This window comes from Oncorhynchus gorbuscha, linkage group LG19 (assembly GCF_021184085.1).
Source record: "Oncorhynchus gorbuscha isolate QuinsamMale2020 ecotype Even-year linkage group LG19, OgorEven_v1.0, whole genome shotgun sequence".
Taxonomy (NCBI): Eukaryota; Metazoa; Chordata; class Actinopteri; order Salmoniformes; family Salmonidae; genus Oncorhynchus; species Oncorhynchus gorbuscha.
The window spans coordinates 75,681,189-75,701,082 of NC_060191.1; the positions used below are offsets into that span (position 1 = coordinate 75,681,189).

The following is a 19,894-nucleotide window of genomic DNA, read 5'->3' on the forward strand; positions in this document are numbered from 1 at the left end:
TTTGAGCCACCGTAGCAACATACCCAGTAACACTTCCCTCAAAACAGGTCAATTTAGCCAGACAGAAATCAAGAAATCTGTAATAAAATGTTGACATTTTTTGCAGAGGAAGTCTTAGCTGCTCAATTTCCCCATCTACCAGATGTTTGGTTCTATATTCCCATCTACCAGATGTTTGGTTCTATATTGCCCATCTACCAGATGTTTGGTTCTATATTCCCCATCTACCAGATGTTTGGTTCTATATTGCCCATCTACCAGATGTTTGGTTCTATATTCCCCATCTGCCAGATGTTTGGTTCTATATTCCCCATCTGCCAGATGTTTGGTTCTATATTCCCCATCTGCCAGATGTTTGGTTCTATATTCCCCATCTGCCAGATGTTTGGTTCTATATTCCCCATCTACCAGATGTTTGGTTCTATATTCCCCATCTGCCAGATGTTTGGTTCTATATTCCCCATCTACCAGATGTTTGGTTCTATATTCCCCATCTACCAGATGTTTGGTTCTATATTCCCCATCTACCAGATGTTTGGTTCTATATTCCCCATCTACCAGATGTTTGGTTCTATATTCCCCATCTACCAGATGTTTGGTTCTATATTCCCCATCTACCAGATGTTTGGTTCTATATTCCCCATCTACCAGATGTTTGGTTCTATATTCCCCATCTACCAGATGTTTGGTTCTATATTCCCCATCTACCAGATGTTTGGTTCTATATTCCCCATCTACCAGATGTTTGGTTCTATATTCCCCATCTACCAGATGTTTGGTTCTATATTCCCCATCTACCAGATGTTTGGTTCTATATTCCCCATCTACCAGATGTTTGGTTCTATATTCCCCATCTACCAGATGTTTGGTTCTATATTCCCCATCTACCAGATGTTTGGTTCTATATTCCCCATCTACCAGATGTTTGGTTCTATATTCCCCATCTACCAGATGTTTGGTTCTATATTCCCCATCTACCATGTTTGGTTCTATGTTTTGGTTCTATATTCCCCATCTACCAGATGTTTGGTTCTATATTCCCCATCTACCAGATGTTTGGTTCTATATTCCCCATCTACCAGATGTTTGGTTCTATATTCCCCATCTACCAGATGTTTGGTTCTATATTCCCCATCTACCAGATGTTTGGTTCTGTATTTCTCTACCAGATGTTTGGTTCTATATTCCCCATCTAAGATGTTTGGTTCTATATTCCCCATCTACCAGATGTTCATTCCCATCTATCCAGATGTTTGGTTCTATATTCCCCATCTAAGATGTTTGTTAATTCCCCATCTACCAGATGTTTGGTTCTTTCCATTTCTACCAGAAAACTAGAACATCTCATATTCCAGATGTTTGGTTGAATGACAAACCAGAAGTTTGGTTCTATATTTCCTACCAGATGTTTGTTCTAATTCCCATCTACAAAATGTTTGGTTCTATATCCCCATCTGCCAAATGTTTGGTTCTATATTCCCCATCTACCAAATGTTTGGTTCATAATATCTGCCAGATGTTTCATCTGGGAATTCCCGGTTAAGATGTCACAGTCCTTTTATTAAACAGACATAACCTGGTGGACAGAGATCTGTCTGCACTTTCAGCCAACAGCTGAATGCGGAGGCGGAGTTAAGATGGTTAATTGCTTTGTTAATGCCCTCTTTCCATTTCTCCAGAAAACTAGAACATCTCAGCAGAGGCTACTTGAATGACAAACACTTGATTGAAGAATCTTGTCAATAGTTCCTACTAGGCGTACTGAACACAGACAACAAAAACATCCCCTGCCAAAGACCAAAGCAAACATAATATACGCACAGACAGTTTCATCTGGGAAGCATACGGTTAAGTGTCACAGTCCTTTTATTAAACAGACATAACCTGGTGGACAGAGATCTGTCTGTTTTACCAACAGCTGACTCGTGTGGCATCATAGCCTAGACGGAAAGGACTCCACACACACACACACACACACACAGTCACACACACACTCGTCTGACAACACTACATTGAGAGAGAGACAGATATGAAAAGGTTAGTTATGACATGAGAACTTGGCTAAAGACAAACAGATCTGAAGACCATCAGGCTAATTCAGAAATTACACAGGTATCACTTTTGACTGGGATCCACAGAAGAGGAAGCCAGAGTGGTAGCAGGATCCGACACAGGAACTTGCGTGGTAACAGGAGGTGGTAAGGAGAGCAGCAGCCTGTTGACCTCCCTTAGCCTGGCATCCAGTGTCTCTGTGTTCAAGGTCAGCTCTCCTATCTGTGTCTGCAGACTGCCAATGGTGTGACTCAGCTCTTCTTCCTTCCTCTTAGAGTTGGCCGCCTGTCTACTGTACTCTAGGATCATACACCCTCCTCCGATGATGAAGATGATGGCCTCCCCTAGCAGCTCTGCACCCAGCTCTGCTGCCGCCTCTTCGTTCAGGGGCTTGATGGTGGAACCCCGAAAACCCATGATCCTCATCTTGGTCCTCATCTCCACCCAGTGGTAAACTAGAGCGGGAGGGAAGAGAGAACCGGTGCCATTACTATTTTATACAACAGGTGGTACGACCATAAGCCAGGTTCAAGCCCAGCGACACACGGGCTGATATTGGATTGAGACACACGGGCTGATATTGGATTGAGACACACGGGCTGATATTGGACAGCGACACACGGGCTGATATTTACAGCGACACACGGGCTGATATTGGATTGAGACACACGGGCTGATATTGGATTGAGACACACGGGCTGATATTGGATTGAGACACACGGGCTGATATTGGATTGAGACACACGGGCTGATATTTATTGAGACACACGGGCTGATATTTACAGCGATTGAGATTTACACGACACACGGGCTGATATTGGATTGAGACACACGGGCTGATATTGGATTGAGACACACGGGCTGATATTGTACAGAGACACACGGGCTGATATGTACAGCGACACACGGGCTGATATGTACAGAGACGGGCTGATATGTACAGCGACACACGGGCTGATATGTACAGCGACACACAGGCTGATATGTACAGCGGCACACGGGCTGATATGTACAGCGACACACGGGCTGATATTTTGAGCCACGGGCTGAAGAAATCCACACGGGCTGATTTTTGAGACACACGGGCTGATATGTACAGCGACACACGGGCTGATATGTACAGCGACACACGGGCTGATATGTACAGCGACACACGGGCTGATATTTACCCAGGGGAAGAAATCCCATGTTTTTTGTTTTTTGTTTTGGTAGCGCTGTGAAATGTGTTGGCATCAACTTGTGGACGCACCAACTGGCCTTTTTTGTAAAAGTAAATATGGAGTCCAACCACCACCACCTCCACCCTGCAGTAAATATGGAGTCCACCCACCACCCTGCAGTAAATATGGAGTCCAACCACCACCCTGCAGTAAATATGGAGTCCACCCACCACCACCACCCTGCAGTAAATATAGAGTCCACCCACCACCACCACCCTGCAGTAAATATGGAGTCCAACCACCTCCACCCTGCAGTAAATATGGAGTCCAACCACCTCCACCCTGCAGTAAATATGGAGTCCAACCACCTCCACCCTGCAGTAAATATGGAGTCCAACCACCACCACCTCCACCCTGCAGTAAATATGGAGTCCAACCACCACCACCTCCACCCTGCAGTAAATATGGAGTCCACCCACCACCACCTCCACCCTGCAGTAAATATGGAGTCCAACCACCACCACCTCCACCCTGCAGTAAATATGGAGTCCACCCACCACCACCTCCACCCTGCAGTAAATATGGAGTCCAACCACCACCTCCACCCTGCAGTAAATATGGAGTCCAACAACCACCTGAACCACCTCCACCCTGCAGTAAATATGGAGTCCACCCACCACCTCCACCCTGCGGTAAATATGGAGTCCACCCACCACCACCTCCACCCTGCGGTAAATATGGAGTCCACCCACCACCACCTCCACCCTGCAGTAAATATGGAGTCCACCCACCACCTCCACCCAAAAGTAAATATGGAGTCCAACCACCACCTCCACCACCCTGCAGTAAATATGGAGTCCACCCACCACCACCCTGCAGTAAATATGGAGTCCACCCACCACTACCTCCACCCTGCAGTAAATATGGAGTCCAACCACCATCTCCACCACCTCCACCCTGCAGTAAATATCGAGTCCAACCACCACCTCCACCCTGCAGTAAATATGGATTCCACCCACCACCTCCACCCTGCAGTAAATATGGAGTCCAACCACCACCTCCACCCTGCAGTAAATATGGATTCCACCCACCACCTCCACCCTGCAGTAAATATGGAGTCATGCGATGACGTGTGGTCCTCCCACTACAACTGGTCAGGAAAGCAGTTTATTCAGCTACAGATGATGACAGTGTATGGTGATGACAGTGTATGGTGATGATGGTGATGACAGTGTATGGTGATGATGGTGATGACAGTGTATGGTGATGATGGTGATGACAGTGTATGGTGATGATGGTGATGACAGTGTATGGTGATGACAGTGTATGGTGATGATGGTGATGACAGTGTATGGTGATGACAGTGTATGGTGATGACAGTGTATGGTGATGATGGTGATGACAGTGTATGTTGATGACAGTGTATGGTGATGATGGTGATGACAGTGTATGGTGATGACAGTGTATGGTGATGATGGTGATGACAGTGTATGGTGATGATGGTGATGACAGTGTATGGTGATGATGGTGATGACGGTGTATGGTGATGATGGTGATGACAGTGTATGGTGATGACAGTGTATGGTGATGACAGTGTATGGTGATGACAGTGTATGGTGATGACAGTGTATGGTGATGATGGTGATGACAGTGTATGGTGATGACAGTGTATGTTGATGACAGTGTATGGTGATGATGGTGATGACAGTGTATGGTGATGACAGTGTATGTCGATGATGGTGATGACAGTGTATGGTGATGATGGTGATGACAGTGTATGGTGATGATGGTGATGACAGTGTATGGTGATGATGGTGATGACAGTGTATGGTGATGACAGTGATGTTGATGATGGTGATGACAGTGTATGGTGATGATGGTGATGACAGTGTATGGTGATGATGGTGATGACAGTGTATGGTGATGATGGTGATGACAGTGTATGGTGACGACGATGCTCCATTCCAATAAATATCAAGTGTCTGATTCTGGTGACACGAAGACCGATGCTCGTCTGACGTTTGACAAATAGTCTCTCTCTTACCCATAATAATCATCATCGTCATGTCGACTAGCCGACCAGCCCTGTCTAGAACCAGCCCTGTCTAGAACCAGCCCTCTCTTACCCATAATAATCATCGTCATGTAGACTAGCCGACCAGCCCTGTCTAGAACCAGCCCTCTCTTACCCATAATAATCATCATCGTCATGTAGACTAGCCGACCAGCCCTGTCTAGAACCAGCCCTCTCTTACCCATAATAATCATCATCTTCATGTCGACTAGCCTACCAGCTCTGTCTAGAACCAGCCCTCTCTTACCCATAATAATCATCATCGTCATGTAGACTAGCCGACCAGCCCTGTCTAGAACCAGCCCTCTCTTACCCATAATAATCATCATCTTCATGTCGACTAGCCTACCAGCTCTGTCTAGAACCAGCCCTCTCTTACCCATAATAATCATCATCGTCATGTAGACTAGCCGACCAGCCCTGTCTAGAACCAGCCCTGTCTAGAGCCAGCCCTGTCTAGAGCCAGCCCTGTCTAGAGCCAGCCCTCTCTTACCCATAATAATCATCATCGTCATGTAGACTAGCCGACCAGCACTGTCTAGAACCAGCCCTCTCTTACCCATAATAATCATCATCGTCATGTAGACCAGCCCTGTCTAGAACCAGCCCTGTCTAGAACCAGCCCTCTCTTAGATAATAATCCATCTTCATGCCCTCCTGTCTAGAACCAGCCCTCTCTTACCCATAATAATCATCATCTTCATGTAGACTAGCCTACCAGCCCTGTCTAGAACCAGCCCTCTCTTACCCATAATAATCATCATCTTCATGTAGACTAGCCGACCAGCCCTGTCTAGAACCAGCCCTGTCTAGAACCAGCCCTCTCTTACCCATAATAATCATCATCTTCATGTAGACTAGCCGACCAGCCCTGTCTAGAACCAGCCCTGTCTAGAACCCCCTCTCTTATAATAATCATCATCTTCATGTAGACTAGCCGACCAGCCCTGTCTAGAACCAGCCCTCTCTTACCCATAATAATCATCATCTTCATGTAGACTAGCCGACCAGCCCTGTCTAGAACCAGCCCTCTCTTACCCATAATAATCATCATCTTCATGTAGACTAGCCGACCAGCCCTGTCTAGAACCAGCCCTGTCTAGAACCAGCCCTCTCTTACCCATAATAATCATCATCGTCATGTAGACTAGCCGACCAGCCCTGTCTAGAACCAGCCCTCTCTTACCCATAATAATCATCTTCATGTAGACTAGCCTACCAGCCCTGTCTAGAACCAGCCCTCTCTTACCCATAATAATCATCATCTTCATGTAGACTAGCCGACCAGCCCTGTCTAGAACCAGCCCTGTCTAGAACCAGCCCTCTCTTACCCATAATAATCATCATCTTCATGTAGACTAGCCGACCAGCCCTGTCTAGAACCAGCCCTGTCTAGAACCAGCCCTCTCTTACCCATAATAATCATCATCTTCATGTAGACTAGCCGACCAGCCCTGTCTAGAACCAGCCCTGTCTAGAACCAGCCCTCTCTTACCCATAATAATCATCATCTTCATGACTAGACTAGCCGACCAGCCCTGTCTAGAACCAGCCCTGTCTAGAACCAGCCCTCTCTTACCCATAATAATCATCATCTTCATGTAGACTAGCCGACCAGCCCTGTCTAGAACCAGCCCTGTCTAGAACCAGCCCTCTCTTACCCATAATAATCATCATCTTCATGTAGACTAGCCGACCAGCCCTGTCTAGAACCAGCCCTCTCTTACCCATAATAATCATCATCTTCATGTAGACTAGCCGACCAGCCCTGTCTAGAACCAGCCCTCTCTTACCCATAATAATCATCATCTTCATGTAGACTAGCCGACCAGCCCTGTCTAGAACCAGCCCTCTCTTACCCATAATAATCATCATCTTCATGTAGACTAGCCGACCAGCCCTGTCTAGAACCAGCCCTGTCTAGAACCAGCCCTCTCTTACCCATAATAATCATCATCTTCATGTAGACTAGCCGACCAGCCCTGTCTAGAACCAGCCCTGTCTAGAACCAGCCCTCTCTTACCCATAATAATCATCATCTTCATGTAGACTAGCCGACCAGCCCTGTCTAGAACCAGCCCTGTCTAGAACCAGCCCTCTCTTACCCATAATAATCATCATCTTCATGTAGACTAGCCGACCAGCCCTGTCTAGAACCAGCCCTCTCTTCCCATAATAACCATGTAGACTAGCCGACCAGCACGGTCTAGAACCAGCCCTCTCTTACCCATAATAATCATCATCGTCATGTAGACTAGCCGACCAGCCCTGTCTAGAACCAGCCCTCTCTTACCCATAATAATCATCATATTCATGTAGACTAGCCGACCAGCCCTGTCTAGAACCAGCCCTCTCTTACCCATAATAATCATCATCGTCATGTAGACTAGCCGACCAGCCCTGTCTAGAACCAGCCCTGTCTAGAGCCAGCCCTCTCTTACCCATAATAATCATCATCTTCATGTAGACTAGCCGACCAGCCCTGTCTAGAACCAGCCCTGTCTAGAACCAGCCCTCTCTTACCCATAATAATCATCATCTTCATGTAGACTAGCCCAGCCCTGTCTAGAACCAGCCCTGTCTAGAAGCCCTCTCTTACCCATAATAATCATCATCTTCATGTAGACTAGCCGACCAGCCCTGTCTAGAACCAGCCCTGTCTAGAACCAGCCCTCTCTTACCCATAATAATCATCATCGTCATGTAGACTAGCCGACCAGCCCTGTCTAGAACCAGCCCTCTCTTACCCATAATAATCATCATCTTCATGTAGACTAGCCGACCAGCCCTGTCTAGAACCAGCCCTGTCTAGAACCAGCCCTCTCTTACCCATAATAATCATCATCTTCATGTAGACTAGCCGACCAGCCCTGTCTAGAACCAGCCCTCTCTTACCCATAATAATCATCATCTTCATGTAGACTAGCCGACCAGCCCTGTCTAGAACCAGCCCTCTCTTACCCATAATAATCATCATCTTCATGTAGACTAGCCGACCAGCCCTGTCTAGAACCAGCCCTGTCTAGAACCAGCCCTTTCTTACCCATAATAATCATCATCTTCATGTAGACTAGCCGACCAGCCCTGTCTAGAACCAGCCCTGTCTAGAACCAGCCCTGTCTAGAACCAGCCCTGTCTAGAACCAGCCCTGTATAGAACCAGCCCTGTATAGAACCAGCCCTGTCTAGAACCAGCCCTCTCTTACCCATAATAATCATCATCTTCATGTAGACTAGCCGACCAGCCCTGTCTAGAACCAGCCCTGTCTAGAACCAGCCCTGTCTAGAACCAGCCCTGTCTAGAACCAGCCCTGTATAGAACCAGCCCTCTCCAGCCCTGTCTAGAACCAGCCCTCTCTTACCCATAATAATCATCATCTTCATGTAGACTGGCCGACCAGCCCTGTCTAGAACCAGCCCTCTCTTACCCATAATAATCATCGTCATGTAGACTAGCCGACCAGCCCTGTCTAGAACCAGCCCTCTCTTACCCATAATAATCATCATCGTCATGTAGACTAGCCGACCAGCCCTGTCTAGAACCAGCCCTCTCTTACCCATAATAATCATCATCTTCATGTAGACTAGCCGACCAGCCCTGTCTAGAACCAGCCCTGTCTAGAACCAGCCCTCTCTTACCCATAATAATCATCATCGTCATGTAGACTAGCCGACCAGCCCTGTCTAGAACCAGCCCTCTCTTACCCATAATAATCATCATCGTCATGTAGACTAGCCGACCAGCCCTGTCTAGAACCAGCCCTCTCTTACCCATAATAATCATCATCTTCATTCATGCCACCAGCCCTAGCCTAATAATCATCATCGTCATGTAGACCAGCCCTGTCTAGAACCAGCCCTCTCTTACCCATAATAATCATCATCGTCATGTAGACTAGCCGACCAGCCCTGTCTAGAACCAGCCCTGTCTAGAGCCAGCCCTCTCTTACCCATAATAATCATCATCTTCATGTAGACTAGCCGACCAGCCCTGTCTAGAACCAGCCCTGTCTAGAGCCAGCCCCAGCTCTAGAACCAGCCCTCTCTTACATAATAATCATCATCTTCATGTCAGACTAGACTAGCCCTGTCTACCAGCCCTGTCTAGAACCAGCCCTGTCTAGAGCCAGCCCTCTCTTACCCATAATAATCATCATCGTCATGTAGACTAGCCTACCAGCCCTGTCTAGAACCAGCCCTGTCTAGAACCAGCCCTGTCTAGAACCAGCCCTCTCTTACCCATAATAATCATCATCTTCATGTAGACTAGCCGACCAGCCCTGTCTAGAACCAGCCCTCTCTTACCCATAATAATCATCATCTTCATGTAGACTAGCCGACCAGCCCTGTCTAGAACCAGCCCTCTCTTACCCATAATAATCATCATCTTCATGTAGACTAGCCGACCAGCCCTGTCTAGAACCAGCCCTCTCTTACCCATAATAATCATCATCTTCATGTAGACTAGCCAACCAGCCCTGTCTAGAACCAGCCCTGTAATAATCTAGAACCAGCCCTGTCTAGCCGAAGCCAGCCCCCTGTCTAGAACCAGCCCTCTCTTACCCTGTAATCAGAACCCGACCAGCCCTGTCTAGAACCAGCCCTGTCTCCAGCCCTGTCTAGAAGCCCTGTCTAGCCCTGTCTCCCTTACCCATAATAATCATCATCTTCATGTAGACTAGCCGACCAGCCCTGTCTAGAACCAGCCCTCTCTTACCATCATAATAATCATCGTCTCTCCCATGTAGACTAGCCGACCAGCACGTCTAGAACCAGCCCTCTCTTACCCATAATAATCATCATCGTCATGTAGACTAGCCGACCAGCCCTGTCTAGAACCAGCCCTCTCTTACCCATAATAATCATCATATTCATGTAGACTAGCCGACCAGCCCTGTCTAGAACCAGCCCTCTCTTACCCATAATAATCATCATCTTCATGTAGACTAGCCGACCAGCCCTGTCTAGAGCCAGCCCTGTCTAGAGCCAGCCCTCTCTTACCCATAATAATCATCGTCATGTAGACTAGCGGACCAGCCCTGTCTAGAACCAGCCCTGTCTGTCCCATAATAATCATCATCGTCATGAGACCAGCCCTGTCTAGAATCAGCCCTGTCTAGAGCCAGCCCTGTCTAGAACCAGCCCTTTACCCATAATAATCATCATCGTCATGTCTAGAACCAGCCCTGTCTAGCCAGCCCTGTCTAGAACCAGCCCTCTCTTACCCATAATAATCAGCATCCATGTAGACTAGCCTACCAGCCCTGTCTAGAACCAGACCCATAATAATCATCATCGTCATAGAACCAGCCCTGTCTAGAACCAGCCCTCTCTTACCCATAATAATCATCATCGTCATGTAGACTAGCCGACCAGCCCTGTCTAGAACCAGCCCTCTCTTACCCATAATAATCATCATCTTCATGTAGACTAGCCGACCAGCCCTGTCTAGAACCAGCCCTCTCTTACCCATAATAATCATCATCTTCATGTAGACTAGCCAACCAGCCCTGTCTAGAACCAGCCCTGTCTAGAACCAGCCCTCTCTTACCCATAATAATCATCATCATCTTCATGTAGACTAGCCAACCAGCCCTGTCTAGAACCAGCCCTGTCTAGAACCAGCCCTGTCTAGAACCAGCCCTGTCTAGAACCAGCCCTGTCTAGAACCAGCCCTGTCTAGAACCAGCCCTGTCTAGAACCAGCCCTGTATAGAACCAGCCCTGTATAGAACCAGCCCTCTCTTACCCATAAATAATCATCATCATCATCATGTAGACTAGCCGACCAGCCCTGTCTAGAACCAGCCCTGTATAGAACCAGCCCTGTCTAGAACCAGCCCTGTATAGAACCAACCCTGTATAGAACCAGCCCTCTCCAGCCCTGTCTAGAACCAGCCCTCTCTTACCCATAATAATCCTCATCTTCATGTAGACTGGCCGACCAGCCCTGTCTAGAACCAGCCCTCTCTTACCCATAATAATCATCGTCATGTAGACTAGCCGACCAGCACGGTCTAGAACCAGCCCTCTCTTACCCATAATAATCATCATCGTCATGTAGACTAGCCGACCAGCCCTGTCTAGAACCAGCCCTCTCTTACCCATAATAATCATCATATTCATGTAGACTAGCCGACCAGCCCTGTCTAGAACCAGCCCTCTCTTACCCATAATAATCATCATCGTCATGTAGACTAGCCGACCAGCCCTGTCTAGAGCCAGCCCTGTCTAGAGCCAGCCCTCTCTTACCCATAATAATCATCGTCATGTAGACTAGCGGACCAGCCCTGTCTAGAACCAGCCCTGTCTAGAGCCAGCCCTCTCTAACCCATAATAATCATCATCGTCATGTAGACTAGCCGACCAGCCCTGTCTAGAACCAGCCCTGTCTAGAGCCAGCCCTCTCTTACCCATAATAATCATCATCGTCATGTAGACTAGCCGACCAGCCCTGTCTAGAACCAGCCCTGTCTAGAACCAGCCCTCTCTTACCCATAATAATCATCATCGTCATGTAGACTAGCCTACCAGCCCTGTCTAGAACCAGCCCTCTCTTACCCATAATAATCATCATCTTCATGTAGACTAGCCGACCAGCCCTGTCTAGAACCAGCCCTCTCTTACCCATAATAATCATCATATTCATGTAGACTAGCCGACCAGCCCTGTCTAGAATCAGCCCTCTCTTACCCATAATAATCATCATCTTCATGTAGACTAGCCTACCAGCCCTGTCTAGAACCAGACCTGTCTAGAACCAGCCCTGTCTAGAACCAGCCCTCTCTTACCCATAATAATCATCATCGTCATGTAGACTAGCCGACCAGCCCTGTCTAGAACCAGCCCTCTCTTACCCATAATAATCATCATCTTCATGTAGACTAGCCGACCAGCACTGTCTAGAACCAGCCCTCTCTTACCCATAATAATCATCATATTCATGTAGACTAGCCGACCAGCCCTGTCTAGAACCAGCCCTCTCTTACCCATAATAATCATCATCGTCATGTAGACTAGCCAACCAGCACTGTCTAGAACCAGCCCTGTATAGAACCAGCCCTGTCTAGAACCAGCCCTGTCTAGAACCAGCCCTGTATAGAACCAGCCCTGTCTAGAACCAGCCCTCTCTTACCCATAATAATCATCATCATCATGTAGACTAGCCGACCAGCCCTGTCTAGAACCAGCCCTGTAGAACCAGCCCTAGAATAACCATAATAATCATCTCTTCATGTCTAGTACCAGCTGTCTAGAACCAGCCCTGTCTAGAACCAGCCCTGTCTAGAACCAGCCCTGTCTAGAACCAGCCCTGTATAGAACCAGCCCTGTCTAGAACCAGCCCTGTCTAGAACCAGCCCTGTATAGAACCAGCCCTGTATAGAACCAGCCCTCTCTTACCCATAATAATAATCATCATCATGTAGACTAGCCGACCAGCCCTGTCTAGAACCAGCCCTCTCTTACCCATAATAATCATCATCTTCATGTAGACTAGCCGACCAGCCCTGTCTAGAACCAGCCCTGTATAGAACCAGCCCTGTCTAGAACCAGCCCTGTCTAGAACCAGCCCTGTCTAGAACCAGCCCTGTCTAGAACCAGCCCTCCCCAGCCCTGTATAGAACCAGCCCTGTATAGAACCAGCCCTGTATAGAACCAGCCCTCCCCAGCCCTGTATAGAACCAGCCCTGTATAGAACCAGCCCTCCCCAGCCCTGTATAGAACCAGCCCTGTATAGAACTAGCCCTGTATAGAACCAGCCCTGTATAGAACCAGCCCTGTATAGAACCAGCCCTGTATAGAGCCAGCCCTGTATAGAGCCAGCCCTGTATAGAGCCAGCCCTGTATAGAGCCAGCCCTCTCTTACCCATAATAATCATCATCATCATCATCATCATGTAGACTAGCCTACCAGTACTGTATCTGTGAGCTGTTGGGCTGGAGACCACAAGCCAAGACCAGAGGAGGCACATTTGCTATTTAAACACAACAGTTTTTCCCGACAAAACAGTAGAGTTTAAAGTGCAATGGAGAAACACTGAACTTTAGAGATTTGGATTCAGGACATGAAAACTTAAGTGAAAAACTACAAGTCAGTTTGGTGCAAATACACCACTGGTGGGAACAATTGGCATATTTTCTTAATGCAGATTTTAGAATATTCACAAGAAGAAGAAAAATAAAATTGGTCGCCATTTGGATAGAAACCTAGCTACTGAAAAATACTGTTGACGGCAACTAACGTGATATGGAAGTAGGAGAGGTTTATTTCTAGAAACGTACCACAATTGAGAATCGATTCAGACGGGAGTATTTGACTGTTTGGGCTGCCAGAGAGCAAATTCACTTCTAAGACAGAACATCTAAGGTCCTTGGACTATAAGGGCTGCCAGAGAGCCAATTCACTTCTAAGACAGAACATCTAAGGTCCTTGGACTATAAGGGCTGCCAGAGAGCCAATTCACTTCTAAGACAGAACATCTAAGGTCCTTGGACTATAAGGGCTGCCAGAGAGCCAATTCACTTCTAAGACAGAACATCTAAGGTCCTTGGACTATATGGAATTACATTGAGCTCCTTGAGTCCATTCTTAGGCTAACTACCCCCTGCCAACAACAGGTGATCAGTCGCTGGTATCCCAGCATTATGGTCTGGCCAGCCCATGTATCAACTATACAGTTGTAAGAACACAACGCCGCCAAAGATATTTATAGCTAAACCAAGATAGTACATCTGTGTTTTCAATGTGAGTAAATGAAGCATAGTGTGTATAACAACCTAATGAGATCCTATTGGTGCTTTCTAGCATGTATCCATTTACTTCTCTGTCGTTCGCGTGTGTAATAACTCATATTTGCATCTTTATGTAATACATGTATCACTAGCCACTTTAACTATGCCACTTTGTTTACATACTCATCTCATATGTATATACTGTACTCTATACCATCTACTGTATCTTGCCTATGCTGCCCTGTACCATCACTCATTCATATATCTTTATGTACATATTCTTTATCCCCTTACTCTGTGTATAAGACAGTAGTTTTGGAATTGTTAGCTGGATTACTTGTTGGTTATCACTGCATTGTCGGAACTAGAAGCACAAGCATTTCGCTACACTCGCATTAACATCTGCTAACCATGTGTATGTGACAAATACAATTTGATTTGAAGTCGCCCTTGCACACCATGTGAAAAACGGCATTTAAACTTTTGGCAAAAGGTCACGTCTACAAAACTTTGTGCACTTTGTTCGTAACAGAAAAATTGAAGAGCTTTTCTTCAACGTGAAGAAGAATGCCAGCCCAGTTCCATCTCACTCCATGCTCTCCCACTGGGCTTCCTTCTCCTCGACATATTTGGTGTGGAAAGTGGAAATTCCAACCGGATGCTTCAGATTGATACAAAAATCAGTGAAACATCTGGCTCCTTGTTCTATCTGTGATGCAGTGACAAGAGGAGTTCACTAGGTAAACTCAAACTTCACAGAGACAATAACAGAGGTTGTAAACACAGCTCATCCAGAATAGCAGGGTGCAACTGCAGCCCTCAATTCAGGGCATTCCTGTCTCTGTAGGAACCCCTCTTTATATTGGTTAATGCTAGGCCTCCTCCAGTACACAGGTGGGATGCAGGGGCGCTCCAGTACAGTAGGTGGCGATAATGCACTATAACGTTGGATGCCAACTGCCAATAACCCCACAGAAGGAGGAGGTGGGGCCGACAAAAAAAAATGCTAAATTGATCTGAATCTTTTAATCTATAGTGACATAGCTAATAGTGTAATACTACTGCTTGGAGGTCAATGTAATGTAAAACAAAATGTACAGTTCATTCGTAATGATGGAAAAAATAAATAAATAAAATAATTTCCTACAGACAACCTCAATGACAAACGAAAGAGTCCTGCACTCATTAATTTTAACCGCGCTCCAATTGGCTACATGATTCGCTGGATAATCCTCCTGACTTGACGTACCTACTGTATCATTGGACCATTTCTATTTCAATCACCAAAAGTCACAAATGGGCGTTCTTCACGATCATTCCCATGTAAACTATTGGCCGAGCGGCAGTGACAGGTGAATTCTATTGGTTAACTATTACACGACCCTCCCGTCCTTCGACTCTCCCCAACCTCCCGTTTAACAGAACCACTCAGTCCGTCGCTTCAATGAAACTAAATGACTTACTCTGTCCCGGTGGAAGACAAACATATGTCTTGAAGAACTCGCTCCGGAGAGCCCCGGCCTTGAGCTTGTTGGCTACGGGCTTGCTGAGCTGCCGTACACCGAGGTAGAGGAGCTTGGCGATGGGGAAGGCACCGACAGCCATCTTGACGGAAACACTCCTTCTTCTTCTTCTTCGTTGAGGTTTAACGGTGGTTGGCATCCAATAAATGTTGAATTACCGCCACCTACTAGACTGGAGTACAACTCCTTTATACTTTGCTTGAAAAAATAAATAAATAAACAAATACCCTAACACAATACTCACAAAATAAATTCTAAAATAAATAAAAAAATACTCTATTCCACTATTTTAATCTATTAAGTCCTACCTCAGGCCAACCCTAGTCCTAATTGGTCTCTCAAGTGGCACTGGTCTAAGACACTGTATCTCAGTGCTTGAGATTTCACAACAGGTTCAAATCCAGGCTCTATCACTAACTGGCTATGATTGGGTGGCCCACAATTGGCACAGTGTCGCTTAGGTTTAGTTGTTGTATGCCGTCATTGTAAATATGATTTTTTTCTTAACTGACTTTCCTAGTTAAAACATATAAAAAATCTGAAAGGATAGGACACACCCTGTAATTCTTCTGATGTCAAGTCTCACACACCCAAATACCTCTGCAACTGCCAAGGAAACTCTTCTTTGGTGGTGCTTTAGGGCTGAATACACCGGAAACGGTGTATTGCCGCCCCTACTGGATAGGGGAACTCCAAAACAGAAAACAGAAAATAAACCAAAACTTTTTAAGTGTCACGGTGCTGACTTTTGCCCGTCGCCTGCAGCAAAAGCCTCTATCCCGCCCCCTGGCTAGGCAGAGTACTGTAGGATTTTTGTCACTTCGGTGTAACAGGGGCCTTGCCGTGCGGCCCCACCAACCCTTCTATGTATTCGTAATGGCCCTTGGCGTGAGTTGGGTTTGTTCCTTCATTCACGTTGTCACTCCCTTATTTTCCCGGTCTAGTATGAGGCCTTGGATAGATGAGGACTTTATTACTTTATGTTTATAGACTCTTCCTATACTCCCTAACCTTGTCTTCTCTTATATATCAACACCTAATAACAGTAGTCTAGTATGGGGCCATGTTTATAGACTCTTCCTATACTCCCTAACCTTGTCTTCTCTTATATATCAACACCTAATAACAGTAGTCTAGTATGGGGCCATGTTTATAGACTCTTCCTATACTCCCTAACCTTGTCTTCTCTTATATATCAATACCTAATAACAGTAGTCTAGTATGGGGCCATGTTTATAGACTCTTCCTATACTCCCTAACCTTGTCTTCTCTTATATATCAACACCTAATAACAGTAGTCTAGTATGGGGCCATGTTTATAGACTCTTCCTATACTCCCTAACCTTGTCTTCTCTTATATATCAACACCTAATAACAGTAGTCTAGTATGGGGCCATGTTTATAGACTCTTCCTATACTCCCTAACCTTGTCTTCTCTTATATATCAACACCTAATAACAGTAGTCTAGTATGGGGCCATGTTTATAGACTCTTCCTATACTCCCTAACCTTGTCTCTTCTTATATATCAACACCTAATAACAGTAGTCTAGTATGGGGCCATGTTTATAGACTCTTCCTATACTCCCTAACCTTGTCTTCTCTTATATATCAACACCTAATAACAGTAGTCTAGTATGGGGCCATGTTTATAGACTCTTCCTATACTCCCTAACCTTGTCTTCTCTTATATATCAACACCTAATAACAGTAGTCTAGTATGGGGCCATGTTTATAGACTCTTCCTATACTCCCTAACCTTGTCTTCTCTTATATATCAACACCTAATAACAGTAGTCTAGTATGGGGCCATGTTTATAGACTCTTCCTATACTCCCTAACCTTGTCTTCTCTTATATATCAACACCTAATAACAGTAGTCTAGTATGGGGCCATGTTTATAGACTCTTCCTATACTCCCTAACCTTGTCTTCTCTTATATATCAACACCTAATAACAGTAGTCTAGTATGGGGCCATGTTTATAGACTCTTCCTATACTCCCTAACCTTGTCTTCTCTTATATATCAACACCTAATAACAGTAGTCTAGTATGGGGCCATGTTTATAGACTCTTCCTATACTCCCTAACCTTGTCTTCTCTTATATATCAATACCTAATAACAGTAGTCTAGTATGGGGCCATGTTTATAGACTCTTCCTATACTCCCTAACCTTGTCTTCTCTTATATATCAATACCTAATAACAGTAGTCTAGTATGGGGCCATGTTTATAGACTCTTCCTATACTCCCTAACCTTGTCTTCTCTTATATATCAACACCTAATAACAGTAGTCTAGTATGGGGCCATGTTTATAGACTCTTCCTATACTCCCTAACCTTGTCTTCTCTTATATATCAACACCTAATAACAGTAGTCTAGTATGGGGCCATGTTTATAGACTCTTCCTATACTCCCTAACCTTGTCTTCTCTTATATATCAATACCTAATAACAGTAGTCTAGTATGGGGCCATGTTTATAGACTCTTCCTATACTCCCTAACCTTGTCTTCTCTTATATATCAACACCTAATAACAGTAGTCTAGTATGGGGCCATGTTTATAGACTCTTCCTATACTCCCTAACCTTGTCTTCTCTTATATATCAACACCTAATAACAGTAGTCTAGTATGGGGCCATGTTTATAGACTCTTCCTATACTCCCTAACCTTGTCTTCTTCTTATATATCAACACCTAATAACAGTAGTCTAGTATGGGGCCATGTTTATAGACTCTTCCTATACTCCCTAACCTTGTCTTCTCTTATATATCAACACCTAATAACAGTAGTCTAGTATGGGGCCATGTTTATAGACTCTTCCTATACTCCCTAACCTTGTCTTCTTCTCTTATATATCAACACCTAATAACAGTAGTCTAGTATGGGGCCATGTTTATAGACTCTTCCTATACTCCCTAACCTTGTCTTCTCTTATATATCAACACCTAATAACAGTAGTCTAGTATGGGGCCATGTTTATAGACTCTTCCTATACTCCCTAACCTTGTCTTCTCTTATATATCAACACCTAATAACAGTAGTCTAGTATGGGGCCATGTTTATAGACTCTTCCTATACTCCCTAACCTTGTCTTTCTCTTATATATCAACACCTAATAACAGTAGTCTAGTATGGGGCCATGTTTATAGACTCTTCCTATACTCCCTAACCTTGTCTTCTCTTTATATATCAACACCTAATAACAGTAGTCTAGTATGGGGCCATGTTTATAGACTCTTCCTATACTCCCTAACCTTGTCTTCTCTTTATATATCAACACCTAATAACAGTAGTCTAGTATGGGGCCATGTTTATAGACTCTTCCTATACTCCCTAACCTTGTCTTCTCTTATATATCAACACCTAATAACAGTAGTCTAGTATGGGGCCATGTTTATAGACTCTTCCTATACTCCCTAACCTTGTCTTCTCTTATATATCAACACCTAATAACAGTAGTCTAGTATGGGGCCATGTTTATAGACTCTTCCTATACTCCCTAACCTTGTCTTCTCTTATATATCAACACCTAATAACAGTAGTCTAGTATGGGGCCATGTTTATAGACTCTTCCTATACAACCTTGTCTTCTCTTATATATCAACACCTAATAACAGTAGTCTAGTATGGGGCCATGTTTATAGACTCTTCCTATACTCCCTAACCTTGTCTTCTCTTATATATCAACACCTAATAACAGTAGTCTAGTATGGGGCCATGTTTATAGACTCTTCCTATACTCCCTAACCTTGTCTTCTCTTATATATCAACACCTAATAACAGTAGTCTAGTATGGGGCCATGTTTATAGACTCTTCCTATACTCCCTAACCTTGTCTTCTCTTATATATCAACACCTAATAACAGTAGTCTAGTATGGGGCCATGTTTATAGACTCTTCCTATACTCCCTAACCTTGTCTTCTCTTATATATCAACACCTAATAACAGTAGTCTAGTATGGGGCCATGTTTATAGACTCTTCCTATACTCCCTAACCTTGTCTTCTCTTATATATCAACACCTAATAACAGTAGTCTAGTATGGGGCCATGTTTATAGACTCTTCCTATACTCCCTAACCTTGTCTTCTCTTATATATCAACACCTAATAACAGTAGTCTAGTATGGGGCCATGTTTATAGACTCTTCCTATACTCCCTAACCTTGTCTTCTCTTATATATCAACACCTAATAACAGTAGTCTAGTATGGGGCCATGTTTATAGACTCTTCCTATACTCCCTAACCTTGTCTTCTCTTATATATCAACACCTAATAACAGTAGTCTAGTATGGGGCCATGTTTATAGACTCTTCCTATACTCCCTAACCTTGTCTTCTCTTATATATCA

At 45.0% G+C, this 19,894-nt stretch overlaps 1 protein-coding gene across 1 annotated transcript; it reads right to left on the reverse strand.

The window, feature by feature from the left end:
* Positions 1 to 1,999: 1,999 nt before the first annotated feature.
* opa3 (outer mitochondrial membrane lipid metabolism regulator OPA3) lies at positions 2,000 to 15,676 on the reverse strand. The gene is made up of 2 exons (XM_046316565.1): positions 15,481 to 15,676; positions 2,000 to 2,507 (listed from the first exon to the last, which is right to left on the reverse strand). Exons 1-2 carry the CDS (start codon positions 15,620 to 15,622, stop codon positions 2,116 to 2,118), a joined length of 534 nt encoding a protein of 177 aa, XP_046172521.1. The 5' UTR covers positions 15,623 to 15,676; the 3' UTR covers positions 2,000 to 2,115.
* Between the last annotated feature and the right edge of the window lie 4,218 nt (positions 15,677 to 19,894).

Bases quoted from the DNA above. Each gene is read 5' to 3' on its own strand.
- opa3 (XM_046316565.1), bottom strand. From the start codon at position 15,622: ATGGCTGTCGGTGCCTTCCCCATCGCCAAGCTCCTCTACCTCGGTGTA. The intron at 2,508-15,480 runs GTAAGTCATTTA...CTCCCGCTCTAG, and splicing joins TTGTCTTCCACCGGGACAGA to TTTACCACTGGGTGGAGATG.